Source organism: Rhinopithecus roxellana, chromosome 10 (assembly GCF_007565055.1).
Source record: "Rhinopithecus roxellana isolate Shanxi Qingling chromosome 10, ASM756505v1, whole genome shotgun sequence".
NCBI lineage: Eukaryota > Metazoa > Chordata > Mammalia > Primates > Cercopithecidae > Rhinopithecus > Rhinopithecus roxellana.
Genome location: NC_044558.1, coordinates 111,659,025 through 111,676,710, shown reverse-complemented (window position 1 = coordinate 111,676,710; position 17,686 = coordinate 111,659,025). Strand labels below are relative to the sequence as shown.

At 37.2% G+C, this 17,686-nt stretch overlaps 1 protein-coding gene across 4 annotated transcripts in view; it reads left to right on the top strand.

Annotated features, from left to right (window-relative positions):
• Positions 1-17,686, top strand: part of MGAT4C (MGAT4 family member C) — a 900,286-nt gene that overhangs the window by 872,802 nt on the left and 9,798 nt on the right. For 2 of the 4 annotated variants that reach the window (XM_030939721.1, XM_030939720.1), the window contains one exon: positions 17,512-17,664. In XM_030939721.1, coding sequence (XP_030795581.1) covers positions 17,518-17,664 — 147 coding nt within the window. In that variant the 5' untranslated portion in view covers positions 17,512-17,517. Of the gene's footprint in view, positions 1-5,554; positions 6,542-17,509; positions 17,665-17,686 lie in introns of all 4 variants that reach the window. The other 2 variants (XM_010355529.1, XM_010355527.1) reach the window with 2 other exon arrangements.

Sequence of the window (17,686 nt, the reverse complement as noted above, 5' to 3'; positions counted from 1 at the left end):
TACTATTTCATATTAATAGAGAGTATTTCATCACACATAAATTATTCTAACTGTGCTGAAGCACAGATTGAAATAATTAGAAAACGGAAGAATGATGGACTCATCTAAGTAGAAGATGCGGTGTTGAAATAATGAACCATTTTAGGATAGTATTCTTCACTATTGGTATTGTGCTGCCCAAAGTATTGCAGTCTTTCAAGTAAGTAAGTAAACTTCTAAAGACATTATCCTTTAATCTGTGTATTCAACTATTCATTGAACACAATTGAAAATGCAGAATTTTTAATTTTCCTATGATAACGGTAAAGAGAAAAATATAAATAGAGAAAGATACTCTTTATATTAGTCATAATTATTAGAGGAATTATATGATTCACAATTATTAGATGAATCAGATTCTTAGATGCTGTTAAAGAAAGAAAATTATTCATGATGACCCTTATTAAACATAAAGTAGACTTTATTCAAGGAACTTCATGGGGACTAATGCAATGGATTTTGTAATAGGGGAGATAGATTTGGCTAAACTCTGAATACAAAAAGTAGAAGGTTATATCCAAGGAGTAGGATGTGAGTCAGTGGATGGAAAAATCACTAAGAGAGTAGAGTAATTTTGTGCAAAAATGACCCAGCAAGTTTCTTGCTTAATGCAAGATAGATTTATCAGTCATTACTTGAGGGATGGTGGTGGATAAAAAATTTGATCAGATATTGAGAGGGATGAAATGTGGAGAGCAAGGGATTTTGACTAAGCTGACTCTACAGGGTAAGTGCTAAAACTAGGCTCTTGGAGGATATGCCCAACATGGGGCCTAGTTCAGCTCAGAGGAGACGGATTAAAGTTTGGTCAAGAAAAGATTCTTTGTCAGTCCCTTCTCTTGTTCAAGAAAAGAAATGCTGTTTTTTCCATTGAACAAAACAAGTCCATTTCTTTTTGAGTTATCTCTTGCTCATTGAGGACAAGCTGAAGCACCTGTTGGGAGATGGTAGTATAGTATATTTGCTGGATGGGTTAGCAGTCAGGAATTTAATGAGGGGAATTTCTGTGAAAATTTAAAAAAAAAATAATGGTTAGAAATCCAGTTTCTGATTCCACAGGGCCGCCATTCAAGAAGACATCTTGATTTGAGTTTGAAGCATCTTTAGATAGTGAAGTGGGGATGGCAGTGGCAAACTGACAAAGTTTCTCGGTTTGCAGGTTGAATGTTTTCAGTGATAGCATGAAGTGTTTCCATGAACATTCTGCATGGCCCACACAGCAACAAGCACAAAGACTGTCTATTCATAATCTGTTACAGTGATTTCCATGAAGTTTATATCACATAGTCGAGCTTCAGCTTGCAGAGTTTTGAAAAAAAGACAGTTTTACATCTCATTGACTCCAAGTCAGGAGGGTGAGAGAAAATTGGAAGCTGTAGATGGATACTGGAAAAAAAAGCTAGAATAATCGAGAACTCACAAGAGTGCACTGTATTTTTCCACTGAAACATAAAATGGATCTTTCTAATCACGCTCATTTTTTATCAAAGATAACTAAAGTGAGGTTATTCTATTTTAAAAGACAAAATAAATCTGGTCTCATTAGATTTGACCTGATTATTTACATAAGGAAAGGAAGAATGGTAAATGACCACATAGGTCTTTTTGAGTTTTCTTTGCTGGAACTTTTCATAAGGAATCTCAGGTTATAATTCCAAAAACCTTTTGAAGCTAATAAGTCAAGCCAAGAACTAGCCATCAGACTTCACTTCTGGTACTTATAGATTTGAATGAATTCCTCTCTTCTTGAGGTTCTCAAGATAGCCCATCTTCCCTGGGACTGCCAGGAAGTGGTCTTCGTTACTCATCTGTAAGGCTAGGAACCCTAGAAGCCAATTATTATTGGGCCAGCTTTTTCAAGATAGCTTTGTAAAAATTGGTTCTATAAAGCTAACTTCAGTTCCATAACTCGGATTCTATACACATCATTCTCAAATATGACATTGAAGTCAAAGCCTTATAAATATAACCAATGTTTCCAATTGTGTTCTATTACAAAGAGAACAGATTCTTATTAAATACAGGTAAATAACTATATTGCCAGGAAAACAAGAATACTCAATAGTTTACAAATTCTGGAAGGATCGGGGAGAAAATATTATATTTACAAAAGTATAATCTACTGATTTTTACAAGTGTAAATGTTACTGAGTAAGCAATGGCTTCTCTGCCCAATGTGGCACAAGTCTTTGAGAAAATAAAGGTTTTATTGTGAGTTAATTCGCAAAGAGACACAAGGCAGTGATCAAATCTGCCTCTGAAGACTGGGAACTGGGGCAGGTTTTATAGGCAGAGGGTAATAACGTGTGAGCTGATTGGATCTTACAATGAGATGATGCCATGAGGCATGATCCGAATGGATTGTGCCATGGGGTGGTGCCAGGACTTGATCTGATTGGATTATGTCATGAGATGGCCCCTTCTTAATACAGTCCCTGAATTTAGTTTCTGACTACAGTTACACGTGGTTCATCTGAACATAACCAGTTTACATAATTGCAACCCAGAATCCATTGCAACTGAAAAATAACTCACCATTTTATTATTCAAAGTTGAACCAGATTGGGCTTGTTCTCTGGTTCCATAAATATGAGAAAAATGAAAGGAGTGCTTATATCCAGAAAGTAGAACATTAAAGAACCAACAAACTTTCAAACAAAACCATAATCACTCTTCTTCAGTTCATTATCATCCATCAAAACAAATAATTCTTGTTCTCCTTGCTCTTGGGTTAGAAATTTCATAAACCCATTGGCTTCTCTACTCTAGTTCTGAAAATCCTTAATTCAGTACTAAACTATGGTCTCTAAATTAATCAACACCATCATGAAGCATTATGACTTGTAGCTGATTGCAAATATTTTCGGAGAAGAATCAGAATATGTGTGAATGACAAAAAATTTAAAATGGAAATTAACATGTAATGAGAGTTCAATATAAAAATGACCCAAAGGACAAGATAATTTGGCTATTTTTGAGGCATACAATATTTTAAATAAAAATTAGAGCCACCACTGATGATATTATACCAAGATATATTGTGGACAGAAGGGACATTGACAAATTTCTAGGAATTTTATGTAATTTCTAAAATGCCTAATGTTTGTCCATAAAAAAATATAACTTAGGGAAAGTTTAAGTATCTTATTTGAAAGTGTTTTTTCATGCAATGCAATGTATCAATTAAATAAACCAAACTATTTTTAGTATTTCTCTTTACAAGGTGAAAGAACAATTTTTTTGAAATTATTCAGGGTCCCTTCGAGAAATTTCAAGATCAGTTTGAGAACAAGATTTCGCTTAAGATTTGTTTTGAAAAGGCAACACTGTAAAACAGGTAAAATGCTTTAGTGCTTTTAAATTGCAAGCTCTCAGTTCTCTTAAATAATCAAGGCCAACGGTAAAGGTTAACATAAACACAGAAAACTATCTTGATAAGACACAAAATCTTGGCTTCCTAGGAAGATTACTTAAAAGATAAAACAAACAAAAAGATATTTTACTGTAATCCAAGAAAACGGGCATTTTCAACAGAAAAAAAATCTAGTTTTGCATTATTATAGCATTGGGCTCTCTTCTTTTTCTTCTTCTCCTTCTCCTTCTTCTCCTCCTTCTCCTCCTCCTCTTTCTGTGTCTTGTTTTCTTCCTCTTCTTTTACAAAACTTTGTAAATAAATCTATTCAATCTTACCAGCTTAAACATATAAAATTCTTTCTTCCATGAACTTTTTACAACTTTCTATATCTGTTTAGCTTTTGTCCTTCTCTCTCTCTCTCTTTTTTTTTTTTTTTTTTTTTTTTTCTGATTCTGGCAAAACTAATCATTTTACCTTAGGACAAAATTACCCTCCTGTTCCCTTAACAAAAATACATTCTTCATACATCGAATTATTTTTCTTGAAAACATATTTTATTTTCCTTGCATACTCTACATACAAAGATGTTTCTCTTCATGGTTGTTATTTGTAGTAGTTTTAATTACATATATTGATGATCATTTTTGACCATTAGTAATATTTCTTTTGACTGAGAAAACTAGGAAGAAGATGACTATAAATTGTCTGTCTTGCATTATGTAGCAGACTAGCAAATTTTATGAATGTATCATCTCAAAATTTCTTATATGTTCATGCTTCCTCATAGCACAATTTTTATGTGACAAAATAACATGTTTATTAACAGGTTCAAATATCTTTAGTCTCATTTTTAAAATAAAATGCCAAAAAATCTATAAAATTAAACCTAATGCTTAACAATTTGTATTTCAGTAGTTCATATTACTTAGAAATGACCTAGATATTTAATGAATATTTATTACTTAATACAGCTTAGAAAAACTTTAAAGCTTCAAGTTAACAAAAATAATTTGGAAACTGTTTTCAGCAACGATATCGTAATACAAGGCAAAGCTAGCCACAATCTCAACTTACTTCCCTGTTAACTGTTTTTACAGTTAACATCATCATGTTAGGCAAGCATCACAAAAGCAAAACCAACAAAGTTAAACATGCAGTTTTGGGTTTTATGGCTGTCTTCAGAAATGTGAAGTAATGGGCATCAAACAACTCTTCTTTACTGCACCTTTACTTGTATACTTATTCTAAAGTTGAACTGATAATTGTTTTTATTCCTAAATATCTAGAAGACATATTACCTGATTCAACTAGTAAGCCTAAGTAGAATAAAAATGTATGTTCGTATTATACTGAATGCTGATATACCAGAAAATGTAGTTGTTTTTACGAAACAAACAATATGAAGCTTGTATTAATTGTCAAATATACATCCATTTCATGTGAATTTGAAAAGCATTTGAATTAGTTTCTAAGAGTTTTAGAAATATTTGCCTTATATAAGCACACATTTATCTCTGAAAATTGGAACAGAACTTAAGAAATTTTAGGCCAGGTATGGTGGCTCACACCTGTAATCCTGACACTTTGGGAAACAAAGGTAGGAGGATTGCTTGAACCCAGGAGTTCTAGACCTGCCTGGACAACATGGTGAGACCCCATCTCTAAAAAAATAATTGAAAATTATCTGGGCATGGTTGCACATGCCTGTAGTCCCAGCTACTTGGGATGCTGAGGCAGGAGTATCCCTTGAATGCAGGAATCTGAGTCTGCAGTGAGCTGTGATTGCAACACTGCACTGCAACCTGAGTGACAGAGTGAGAATCTGTCTCTAAAAACAAAAAGAAAGTACTAAGTAATTTGATAATACCATCCATAGAGAAATCTCATATATACTATGATATGTATTTTCATGTATATTGCATATACATATATGTAATATATATTCTCTAGATTTATAGAATGGGATATAAATATATTCTATATATACATAGAATGGGATGTGTATATTCTATACATATAGGTATAATATTTATGAATATATATTGCATATATATAATGTAATGTATACACATATTATAAGAGATCTTAAAGGTTTTATTCTAAAACTTTAGCCAGGGGTTGACAACACAGTAATACTCTCTTATGTCCTCTACTTTATAGTTTTATCCATTGTGTTTCTGACAGATGCAACAAGTTAAGGTTACTTTCTCAATAGGAAGGCTAAAGCTTTTAGCCAATATTTGTGGAGAAGACACATTTAAGATTTTCTTTTGCCCGTATATGCAATGTTATGGAGGCTGTGACTACATTTTAGGCAAGAGACTGAAAGAACATCAAGCACCTATCTGGATGTCTTCAAAGCCTCATCTGGATAAAATAACCAAATTATCTTTCAATCAGCCTTTTTTTTTTTTTCTTTTTCAACCTCAGACAATTGCTTTTGGGGTCCTAGAGTCCCTTGAAAGTTATGATGGAAATAGGAGACCTAAAGTTCAGGTGATTGGATGGTTGAAGCAGGAAGGAAAAACGTCTGGGCGGACAGGTAGGCAGAGGTAAGAGGTCTGAAGAGGCACATGTCAAAAGATTCAAGAAAGTTGAAGGGTAGATTGAAGGTAGTAAAAGGATGAATGGGAAGCAGAAACAATGGGAAAGAAAAGATCTCAGAAGACTCACTTCGGGAAAATCTTCAGTTTCCCAAAGAGATCCTGAAGTCTCAAATTATCCTTAGCAAAACCATGACCACAAGAAAAGAAGTGGAGTATACGATCAGTAAGGGTTTAAGAAGGGGGTTTCTGTTGATTAAAAAGTTACCGTGGTAGAAATAGGATCAAATAGAACAGAGTTGCCTCACAAATAACCAAGGAAAATATTTCAGCTCAGGGATTCAAGAAGTAAATTCCCACTCAACGACAGAAACAGGAAGTAAGACTTACAATCCAGCCAGTACCTTCCTAACAAAGAAGCCTGTGACTAAACCAACTTCTAACAAAAAGAAACAGGACTAACTCAGCCTCTGTATAGTATACTCAGACTCTCTCTGCCCTCACTGTGCTTCAACAGACTATCATTTGGAGCACTGGCTCAGGAGTCTAAATCACCAAGGGCTCATCCATCAGTCAACCAGAAGTGAAGACAATAGCTTCAAAGGTAGGTGCTTGGGATTCTGGGTCAGAAGAGTGGGAATCCAATAATGAATTTGATCCTATACAGTCACAGCAACAAAAACTGTTAAAGAAAAAATAATAACACTTGTTAAAGATGGCAATTTAAACTTTATTCAAGGGATTTCAAGGGTCTACTGCCATGAGGTATTGAAGTAGAAGAAAGAGATTGTTCTCAATGCTGAATACAACAAAGACAAGTTGGAATTTATAGCCAAGGAGAAGAATGCAAGTTAGTAGATTGAAAATCATTAAGAAGATAGATAATTTTTTGCTCACCTGACTTAAAAGGATTTTTACCGATAGCAGGGCAGGGTGATCATGTATTAGCTGGGGGATAGTGGTGGGTGAGAAATTTGATCAGATATTGAGGGATCGGATATGGAGGATGGGGGATTCTGGCTAAACTGATTTGACAGGATAAGCAAATTGTCCTCTCTTCAACAAAATTATGAGCCATTGAAATTCCCAACAGTATAGTGTCTTGATGGTGCAAATGCAAGAAGAATCCAAAGTAGTGATATGCATGAGCCTGTTAGAAATATACTAGAAATAAGAAATCACAGCTTACAAGAAGGATATGTTGCAGGTTCTGGCATGATGATTGGGGAGCAGTTGATGAGGCATTGTACATTTGGTAGGCATATACTTTTAAAATTGGAAAAATTAGAAAATCTCGTTTAGCTATGTTTAGATGCTTAACAATATTTCTAATAAAGTTGTTTCCAACATACTCATTTTTACTCCTACTATTCATATAATTTCTTAAAATATTATCAAATAAAATTTAATAAAAATGTTTTATTAGATCTAGACAATATAAATTATTTACTTCTCTTCTATTTTCTGGAGTAGCTTGTGTAGAATAGGTGTACTTTTTCCTTAAAATATTTGGTAGAATTCACTAGTGAAGCCATACAGACATGGAGTGTTTTGAGAGGGATGTTTTAACTGCTTATTCAATTTTATTAATACATAAATAATTATTCTGTGTTGCAAGGAATTTATCCATTTCATTTAATGGATAAACTTATTAGCATATTTTTTCAAAATATACAATTATCCTGTAGAATCTTTAGTGATATGACATGGGTCTCATTCATGATATTAATAATGTCTTTTCTTTTTTCTTGATCAATATGGCTAGAGGAATATATATTTTATTGATCTTTTTGAAGGACCAGCATTTGTTTCTATTTTTTTGTTATTCATTGATTTTTACTTTTACTTTTGTCATTTTTGTCTGTTTACTTTTTGCCTAATTTGCTCTCTTGTAGCTTACTTTAGGGATAATTTGGCCTTTTTTTTCTAGTTTCTTTTACAATTATTTGTATTTATAATTGACACAATTTTACATATTTCTGTGGTACAGTGTGATATTTCAATGATTGTGTATACATTGTACAATGGTCATATTAAGGTAATTAGCATATCTGTCACCTTAAACAGTTTTTTTGGTGATAACATTCTAAATCTTCTCTTCAGGATATCTTGATATATACACTGCGTTGTTATTAGCTGTAGACACCCTAATGTGTAATAGACTGCAATAACTTATACTTACTGTCTAATTCTAACTGTGCCTCTTACCAAACCAGCTTCTATCTCCCCTTCCAGCCTCTGGTAATCACTATTCTACTCTCTGCTTTTATGAGTTCAACTTTTTTAGATTTCACAAATAAGTTAGATCATGCAGTCTTTGTTTTCATGTGCCTGGCTTATTTCACTTAACATAATGCACTCTAGGTTCATCCGTGTTGCTGCAAATGACAAGATTTCCTTCTATTTTATGGCTAAATAGTATTCCATTGTGTGTGCATGTGTATATGTGTGTGTATAAATTTTCTATGTGCATTTGAAAAAAACTTGTTGGGAACTGGAGCAAAAGTGACTCTTGTTATGTTTTAGGAAAGAGACCAACAGCATTTTGTCCCTGCCCTAGAGATTTATGGAACTTTGAACTTGAGAGAGATGATTTAGTGTATCTAGTAGAAGAAATTTCTAAGCAGCAAAGGATTCAAGAGGTGACTTGTGTGCTGTTAAAGGCATTCAGTTTTATAAGGGAAGCAAAGCATAAAAGTTCAGAAAATTTGCAGCCTGACAATGCGATAGGAAAGAAAATACCATTTTCTGGAGGGAAATTCAAGCTGGCTGCAGAAATTTGCATAAGTAATGAGGAGCCAAATTTAATCCCCAAGACAATGGGGAAAATGTCTCCAGGTCAAGTCAGAGGTCTTCATGGTAGCCCCTTCCATCATAGGCCTGGAGGCCCAGGAGGAAAAAAATGGTTTCACAGGTGAAACCCAGATTCCCAGTGCTGTGTGCAGTGTAGGAACTAGGTGCCCTGAATCCCTATTGCTCCAGTCATGGCTGAAAGGGACAAACATAGAGTTTGGGCCATGGCTTCAGAGGGTGTAAGCCCTAAGCCTTGGCAGCTTCCATGTGGTATTGAGCCTGAGAGTGCACAGTAGTGAAGAATCGGGGTTTGGGAACCTCTGCACAGATTTCAGAGGATGTATGGAACGCCTGGATGTCCAGGCAGAAGTTTGCTGCAGGGGTGGGGCCCTCATAGAGAACCTCCACTAGGGCAGTGCAGAAGTGAAATGTGGGGTCAGAGCCCACACACTGAGTCCTTACTGGGGCACCATGTAGTGGTGCTGTGAGAAGAGGGCCACGATCCTCCAGACCCCAGAATGGTAGATCCACTGACAGCTTGCACTGTGCACCTGGAAAAGCCACAGACACTTTATGCCAACCCATGATGGCAGCCAGGAGGGAGGCTGTACCTTGCAAAGCCATTGGGGCAGAGCTACCCAAGACCACCCAAGACCATGAGAACCAACCTTTTGCATCAACATGACCTGGATGTGAGACCTTGAGTCAATGGAGATAATTTCAGAGCCTTAAATTTGACTGTCTTGCTGGATTTTGGACATGCATGGGGCCTGTACCCCCTTTGTTTTGACCAGTTTCTTCCATTTGGAATGGCTGTATTTACCCAATGCCTGTACCTCCATTGTATCTAGGCAGTAATTAACTTGCTTTGATTTTACAGTCTCATAGGCTGAAAGTACTTGCCTTGTCTCAGATGAGACTTTTGTGGACTTTTGAGGTAATGCTGAAATGAATTTATACTTTGAGGGACTGTTGGGAAGGCAAGCTTTTTTGGAATGTGAGGACATGAGATTTGGGAGGTAGAATGATATGGTTTGACTGGTTCCCCACCCAAATCTCATCTTGAATTGTAACTCCCACAATTCCCGCATATCAAGGGAAGGGCCAAGGGGAAGGTAATTGAATCACGGGGGCAGGTCTTTCTTGTGCTATTCTCATAATAGTGAATAAGTCTCACAATATCTGATGGTTTTATAAAGAGGAGTTCCCCTGCAAAATCTCTCTTTGCCATCCATGTAATATGTGACTTGCTCCTTCTTGCCTTCCACCATGATTGTGAGGTCTCCCCAGCCATGTGGAACTGTAAGTCCATTAAACCTCTTTCTTTTGTAAATTGCCCTGTCTTCTGTATATCTTTATCAGCAGTATGAAAACAGATTTATAGACTGCTATTGTTTGGTGGAGTGTTTCATAAATCCCAAGTAGATTAATTTATTTGATAGTGTTTTAAATATCTTTGATATTTACTGGTTTGTATTTGCATGTTCAGTCAATCACTGAGGGATGAATATTGAAATAGAGGACTTCAATATTCATTTATTGAAAATGAATGAATTTATTTATTCTCTTTCTTTCCTTCCTCCTTTATTTATTCCCTTTTTTCTCCTTTGCCTTATGTCAATGTTGCTTCAGGTATTTTGAAACTCTTATGTAGTGCATGTACATTTATGCTTCCTTCAAAAAATTAATACTTTCATCAATTACTAAATGTTTACTTTGTATGATATTAATATATCTGGTCCAGCTTTCCTTTGATTAATATTTATCCCTATCCTTCCCTTTATTATTAACTCATTTTTGTCTTTATCATTAAAATGAGTTTCCTGTAGATAGCTGTATCAGTTATCTAATGTTGCCAAAGAAAACACTCTGAAATTTAATGCCTTAAAACGTTTATGATCTCACTTTTCCTGTGAGTCATAATTTAGACAGCAGTTTGGCTGGAAGTTTGTCCCTCTCTCTGTGCTTAATTTGTATTATTTCTACTGTTGTATCTTTGGTGGCTCATCTTTTCTCCTGCTATTCCTTATCTACTAGCCAGTGTATTTGCATTTTGCACGTATTTTCATCTCTAGAAATTCCGTTTTTGTTTTTATTGAAATATTTAATTTCTGTCCTTAAAATTATCATTGTTCTTCTACTTTGCACCTATGGGACATATTTATGATAGTTTTTTAGGATCCTTTTTCTTTTAATTCTATCATCTCAATTATTTCTTGATTTTTTTTCTCTCTGATTAGTTTCAGCCTAGTTATAGACTATATTGTCCTTGATTTAAATGGTAATTTTTGCTGGATCCTGGATATTGTGATTTTTATGTTCTTAAGTTCTAGACATTGTCCTATGTGCTTAAAAAGTGCTGTACTTTATACTAGTATGGAGTTAAGTTATGCAAAATCTTTTGATGCTATTGATGCTTATTGTTAAGCTTTCTTTAGGACAGGCTTAGAGAGTATTGGCCCAAATACTAAGGTAATTTGCTTCTGAGTATTCTTTTTGTTGTTGTTTGTTTTGAGACAGGGTATTACTCTGTTTCCTAGACTGGAGTGCAGTGACACAATTACAGCTCACTGCATGCAGGCTTGACCTCCCAGACTCAAGCAATGCTCCTGCCTCAGTCTCCCAAGTAGTTGGGACTACAAGTGTGCACCACTGGATCTGGCTAGTTTTCTTATATTTTGTAAAGACTGGGTCACAGTATGTTGCCCAGGGTGGTTTCAATGTCCTGCGCTCAAGCTTTCCTCCTGCCTCAGCCTTCCAAAGTTTTGAGGTTACAGGCGTGAGGCACCGCAGCTGGCCTCGGAGTATTTTTTTTAATGTCCAGGTCTATCCTGCTGGCTGATGGACACACAAACTTGGCTTATGGACACACAAACTTTCTCCAACACTGTATAAGCTTCAGGAACTGTTTGGCCTACTACTTTTTTATGGTTCTTTCTCTAGTCTTATGGAGTTTCATGACACACATGACATATCAGTATCAACTCAAAGATTCGAAGAGGCTCTCTGCAGAATTCTGAGTCACTCTTCTGTCACTTGTTCTCTTAAATATTCTGCCCCTCAAATTCTAGGTACCTTTATCTCCCCCAGATTATTATTTCTGTCTCCTAATCAGCAGGCTCTCTAGGTTCTGTTTGGATTCACTCTCCCTGTACTGCCTTTTGGAAACTGCCTCTTGACAGCAAGCAGGAAAAATCACAGGGCTTACCTATTTCATTTCTTTACTTGGGGATATTGCCCTGTGCCGTCTGTTGTCCAATATTAGAAAAAAAATCATCAACTGAGGATAAAACATAGTTTCTTCTAGAAATGCTGGGTAAAAATGTTAATACTTTCCATTACCAATTTCTAGTGACTGAAGATGGTAAAGTTTTCACCTTCAGTAGTAGCAAATGAGGTTTCTTACATTTTCTTTCTTTTCCATTTATAATTACCATTTCATCATTAATTTATATTTATTCAATATTTTGCTATCAATCATAACCCATTATTTTTTATCTTCAGTTTTCCCAAAATTTCTTAATGGAAGCCTTTTCAAACCATTTTCTGTGTCGTTTAGATATGTCTCCACTAATCGTGAGAGCTTTCTTGCATCATGTCACAACAAAAAGATGGCTTAATCCCAGAGTCCATTCTCCCTACTTGAAATCAGCTATTTTGTTTTCCTTTTCATAGTAATTTTGTCAGTCTGATTTTGGGTGTCTGAGTGTTTTTTTGGGGGGATGGGAGGGAACTTTTTAAAAAACCTTTCCTGAACCAAGGTGTAGAAAATAATTATGTTTGAGGTGGGGGAGGAGTGTGAATGACTTTATTAGCTTCTTTAACTTTTAATGGCCTGCAGTCTAGCATAGTTTGCTTAATAAATGACATTTATTTTGTTCTGTCTTTTGATCTTTTGTTTGCTCTGGTTTGGGCTTCTCCGCCTATTCTGATGACCCTGGGTGTAAATGTTCTCAATTAAATGAAAGTTAAAGTTTGTGCTAATTGTCTGTATCATAGTTACTCTGGGGATATATACCATGGAAAGTGAATTTCTATACTGTATTGTGAATGGATTTGGGAGGATCAATTTGCAGGATTTGGATGTTAGAATTTAGAAGACCATCATTATTCTCTAAGGACTTCTGTATTTCTTTGTCAACTCTTGGGAATTATATCCTGAGGTTTTGTTGTTGTTTTGTTCTATTTCACATTATTGCTGACAGAACTAATGGTAGCAGTGGCCCATCAAGAGCGACTGCTGCCAAGATGCCAGCTGCAGCAGGGAGTCTGGCCCAGACCTCCCATGCCACTGCTTGGGCAGGAGCCTCGCCTTCCCTAGGAGCCACTGCAGCTGCCCTCCCAGGTGCAGAATCCAGACTTCTCTGCAATCTGCACCTTTGGGGACCCAGAAAGGACCCCATGCCACCATCTACATAGGCTCAGTGATGCCTGCCCCCACTACCTGGCCTCCTCCTGCTGTCTAGACAGTCCCTCCTACCACATTTGCACTAATCAACAAATGCATCTTGGGGACTCTGGGGTCCGCGAGTCCACAAAGTGGTTACTGGAAGCCTCTGCCTTTTTACTGTATCTCCCCTCTCTTTTCTGGATTTCCTCATGGTTCCCACTGTGAAATACTGAAGTGGCCACTCCCAGGAGGCCCTCCAAAGTACCATCTGGTCCCACAACCCATTTCTGCAGCCCCCTCCTGACATCAGGGGCCACCTGTGCGATTAACTCATCCCCTAGGACCAGCTGTCCCTTAACCAAATCAGGAGATGGAGAATCACATTTCACCAAGGCCCCTCCAGCCCCCTGATGAACTCCCATCAAATGTGTGACTCCCATCAAATCCCTGGTCTACCATGGATGGCTCAGTTCTATTGAGAGGCTGGACCCTGTCCCTTGTAAGCCTTCCAGTGTGCAAACCTAAAAGTGTTTCCTCCTCCTTTCTCTCATTGTATCATTGTGGGCTCATTTTGGGTCCTCCAGTGGTACTGCCATTCTTCCATCTGGTCCTCCAATGATACTGTCATTCTTCCAACTGATCCACCAATGGTACTGCCGTTCTTCCAACTCCTCCCTATCTGTGGCCCTATATAAGATATAAAGTTCATTTCCAAAATTCTCTGCCACTTGCATGATTCCCTACTTCTCAGTGGTGGTTAGGGTTTGACTCAAAAGTAATATGAATCCTTCCAGGAGAGCTCAAACACTTAGGTTAAGTTCTAGAACGCCTCTATATACCTGTCAAGACCATCTGGAAACTTGCCAAGACCCCCTTTAATTTGAAAAGGGAACCTGGACCTTAATGGTGCCATATTCACCAGGCATCTGTTATTGGAGCGGTTGAGACTGTGACCTGCCTAAAACGAAGATTTTTAGGCTGGGACAAGCTTAAGAGAGAACTCGCATAGGAAAGAGCAAGAGCAAAGGAGGTTGATTCCCCTGCTGGAGGCACCTCTGGGGTTTGCTTCACTATATCCCTGGGACTTTCTCTTGCAGCCTCTCCTGAGATGGCCACTAGGAGGGCTTAATTAATCCTAAAATCTTGACAAAGGTCCGAATTGCCCTGCAAGGCAAAGAAGGCCTGCACATATGGGACCTTGGACCATTTTGGCCTCACATTCACAGAACAGATTTCTTCCTGAGGTCATGTTTCTGTTTGGTACTTCAAGGTGCTTGACACTAAGTTGGCAACAAAGGAAATGACAAAAACATGTTTGCCACAAATTTATGTGCAGATGCCAATGCACACTTTGCTTTGTCTGTGGTGTTCTTAACTTTCCATTTTATACTTTTGATGACTAAGCCAATTCCACATTCCACCCAGTAATATCTCTGGTTTGCAACAACATCTTTAACATTTAACATTGAATATAAAGAAGAGATGGGAACCTTGACAACCACAAAAGAAAGAAAGAAATAATGATAGGAAAAACTGAGGTCCAAGTGCCAACACCCTAATGGGCAGTCGGGGACTGGAGTTAGTCCAGGGGCCTTTGGATAACACAAGGTGTAGCCTTGGCCAGATACCCTCAGTTGCACCAAGATTTTCTTTCAGTCCTATGTGACAGCTAGATATTCATGAAAAGAAACTTGGTTGAAACAAAGCCAACATTCTCAACACCTGAGGGTGATGGAGGATTGACAATGTCCTCCCCAGAAAGTCTGTTCTCCATGTCTTGAGTCCTGGTAGCTGTCCTAGTCACTTTTAACTGACTGACAAAGGTCCAGTATTTTTCTTTCATTTTGACTGTTGTGGAATTTACAGACTCCAAAAAAAGGACAGTAAAAGCAGATTCACTTTTACTTACCTTTCTGCAGACCCTGGATGAGACCCCAAAATGTTACAGGATCTTTGGGGTGTTGCTTTTCTGGCCAGAAACGTATGTGGCTGGTGGTGCCTTTGTCTGCCCTTTGAAAAGGTAGGGCCACTTCTGAAGATGTCTTGCTGGTCACCACCCCTGCCATATTGTCATCAGGATGGTGGAAACTTCCAGGACCTGCTCTGATGAAATCTCATCTGGAAACTGTGAAGTAAACTTTTTCCTTTTTGTGGAGAATGAGGTCTCACTATATTGCCCAAGCAGGTCTCATACTCCTGGGCTCAAGCTATCTTCTTACCTCTGCCCCCCTAAAAGCTGGGATTTGAGACATGAGCCACCATGCCTAGAAACTGAGTTCCACCAAGGTGCAACATCTCAGACTCACGCCTGTAATGTCAGCTCTGGGCAGTGCTGACATGCCAGCCGCTTGTCATCTCAGCACTGTCCAGGCTTTGGGCACCCACGAGTGTGGGAAGGATAGTCAAGGAGGGTGCTGAGGGTGTCTTGTCACTGACCTGCAGGTGCCCATTGGTGTGAGCAGCCTGGAGGCTATGGACAGTAGTGGGAGGCAGACAGACTTCTGGGGGAAGGAAGGTGGGTCCCCAGTGAAGCCCAAACTTCAGGCCAGTAAAGGCCTGAAGCCTGGGGGCCAGACTGCCAGTCCTGCAGACCAGACTGAGAACTTGTGGTGCCTTTTCTGAACCTGCCCATGGTTGTCCATGGATCAGTTGACATGTGCTTCCTCCCGTCTGAGGCCCATAAAAGCCCCAGGTTCAGCCAGAGCAGAGAGGATGGAGAGATGATGGGGTAGTCACCTGCAGAGAAGGGCTACCTTGTCTGCTGAGAAGAGGATGGATCAACCAGAAACAGAGAGGAACTACCCTCTCTACTAAGTGCTGAACACTTGACAGGTCAACCTGTCTACAGAGAGGACCTACCCACTGCCTGAGTGGTTCTAACTCTCAATAAATCTCCTCTTCATCTTGCTCACCCTCCACTTGTCTGGATACCTCATTCTTCCTGCATGCAGGATGAGGACTTTGGCAAGATGCCACCAGCCACAGAGGTTTCTGATCAGAAAAGTAACACTCCGAAGATCCCATAACAGAACTACAGTATTGCCTCCAAAGCATTATTTACCAGTTCTCATACTAGTTGAAATGTTATATATCACCCAAATCCTCAGGATATACATTTATGTGCATCTATGTTTGTGTATTTATACACATATTTACAATTTCTACAAATTAATAAGTAAAATAACCCTTAAGAAAAATATGATCAAAGAAAATGGACAGTAATAGGTATAACATTTTCATAATTCTTTATTTTTTAGAATTATTTTGTTCTTCACATATATTAAGACTTTCTTCTAATTTTTAATATTTTTACTATAATTTATAAGGACCCATGAATTCTCCCTTGCATTAATTCATTGAAGAGAAGATTTGCCAGCTATGTTCTAGGAATAGTTCTAAGATTATAGGGGACAGACATTTTTCACTTTCTAAAGTCTTCCTTACGCATAAATACTTCATCATAAAGATAAACCCAAGGAGATTCATTACACAACTCTAAGTGGCTCTATTTTCAGGTTATCAATGTGTTGATTTTAGACAAATTGTGATTTTTCTAGTTCGTTGAGCACTTCAGATATGTTTATACTTTTTTTATAAAACAGTGAATAATGTGAAGGAATCTTTGGTTGGAAAATAACACAAAATAGAAAAGAGTAAAATTTTGTAAATTAGGTTTTCACAAATCATTCTGACTCTCGTTTTGCCTTTGTGTAGTACATGAATTATTTCAAACAGCTAAACTACTAATTAGTAGATATCAAGGAAATGTTAATATAATACTATAGGATTCACCCTGATTTAACAAGAATCATTGGAAAAATAAGCAAAGCAATTGTAACCCAGAAGCTTTCAAACATATGTTTGGATTTACTCCACAGCCTTCACTTCTTTGTCACTTTTCTTTACTCCACTCAGATTCCCAGTTAAATATTTTCAGTTGACATCTACTCTGACATTAATATTAGGCCCATAATTCTGCTTTTTTCTTTTATTTTCATTATGCTACAATATGAGAGGTAAATGTTACCTTGAAGTTATACCTCACTGATGACAGTGGACTTGACTGTTTCTCTATTGGGCTTTTGTACTGTTTCTCATCAGAGGCCTGTTTTTTTACATTATTATGACCAAAGTTCATCTTTTTTTCATCGGTAACTATGAGGCTTGCTTTTTATTTTTATTTACTCACATTAATATAAACCACTGCATTGATCTTATGTTTACATGTTAATTAATGATCTGTGCCAACCTTATGTTTGAAATTGGGAACAGAATTTTAATTCAAACATTTGAAAGATAAGATTTTACAAGGACCTGACTTTTATATATATGATAAAGAAATATTTTCATCCAAAACCAACTGCTAGTAATTCTGTGCCTCTTTTCCACAGAAGAGAATGTTTAAATTTCATCAAATGAAACATATTTTTGAAATACTTGATAAAATGAGATGCCTGCGAAAACGTTCTACAGTGTCATTCTTGGGAGTTCTTGTCATTTTTCTCCTTTTTATGAACTTGTACATTGAAGATAGCTATGTTCTGGTAAGTTTTGGAGGTTAATTGT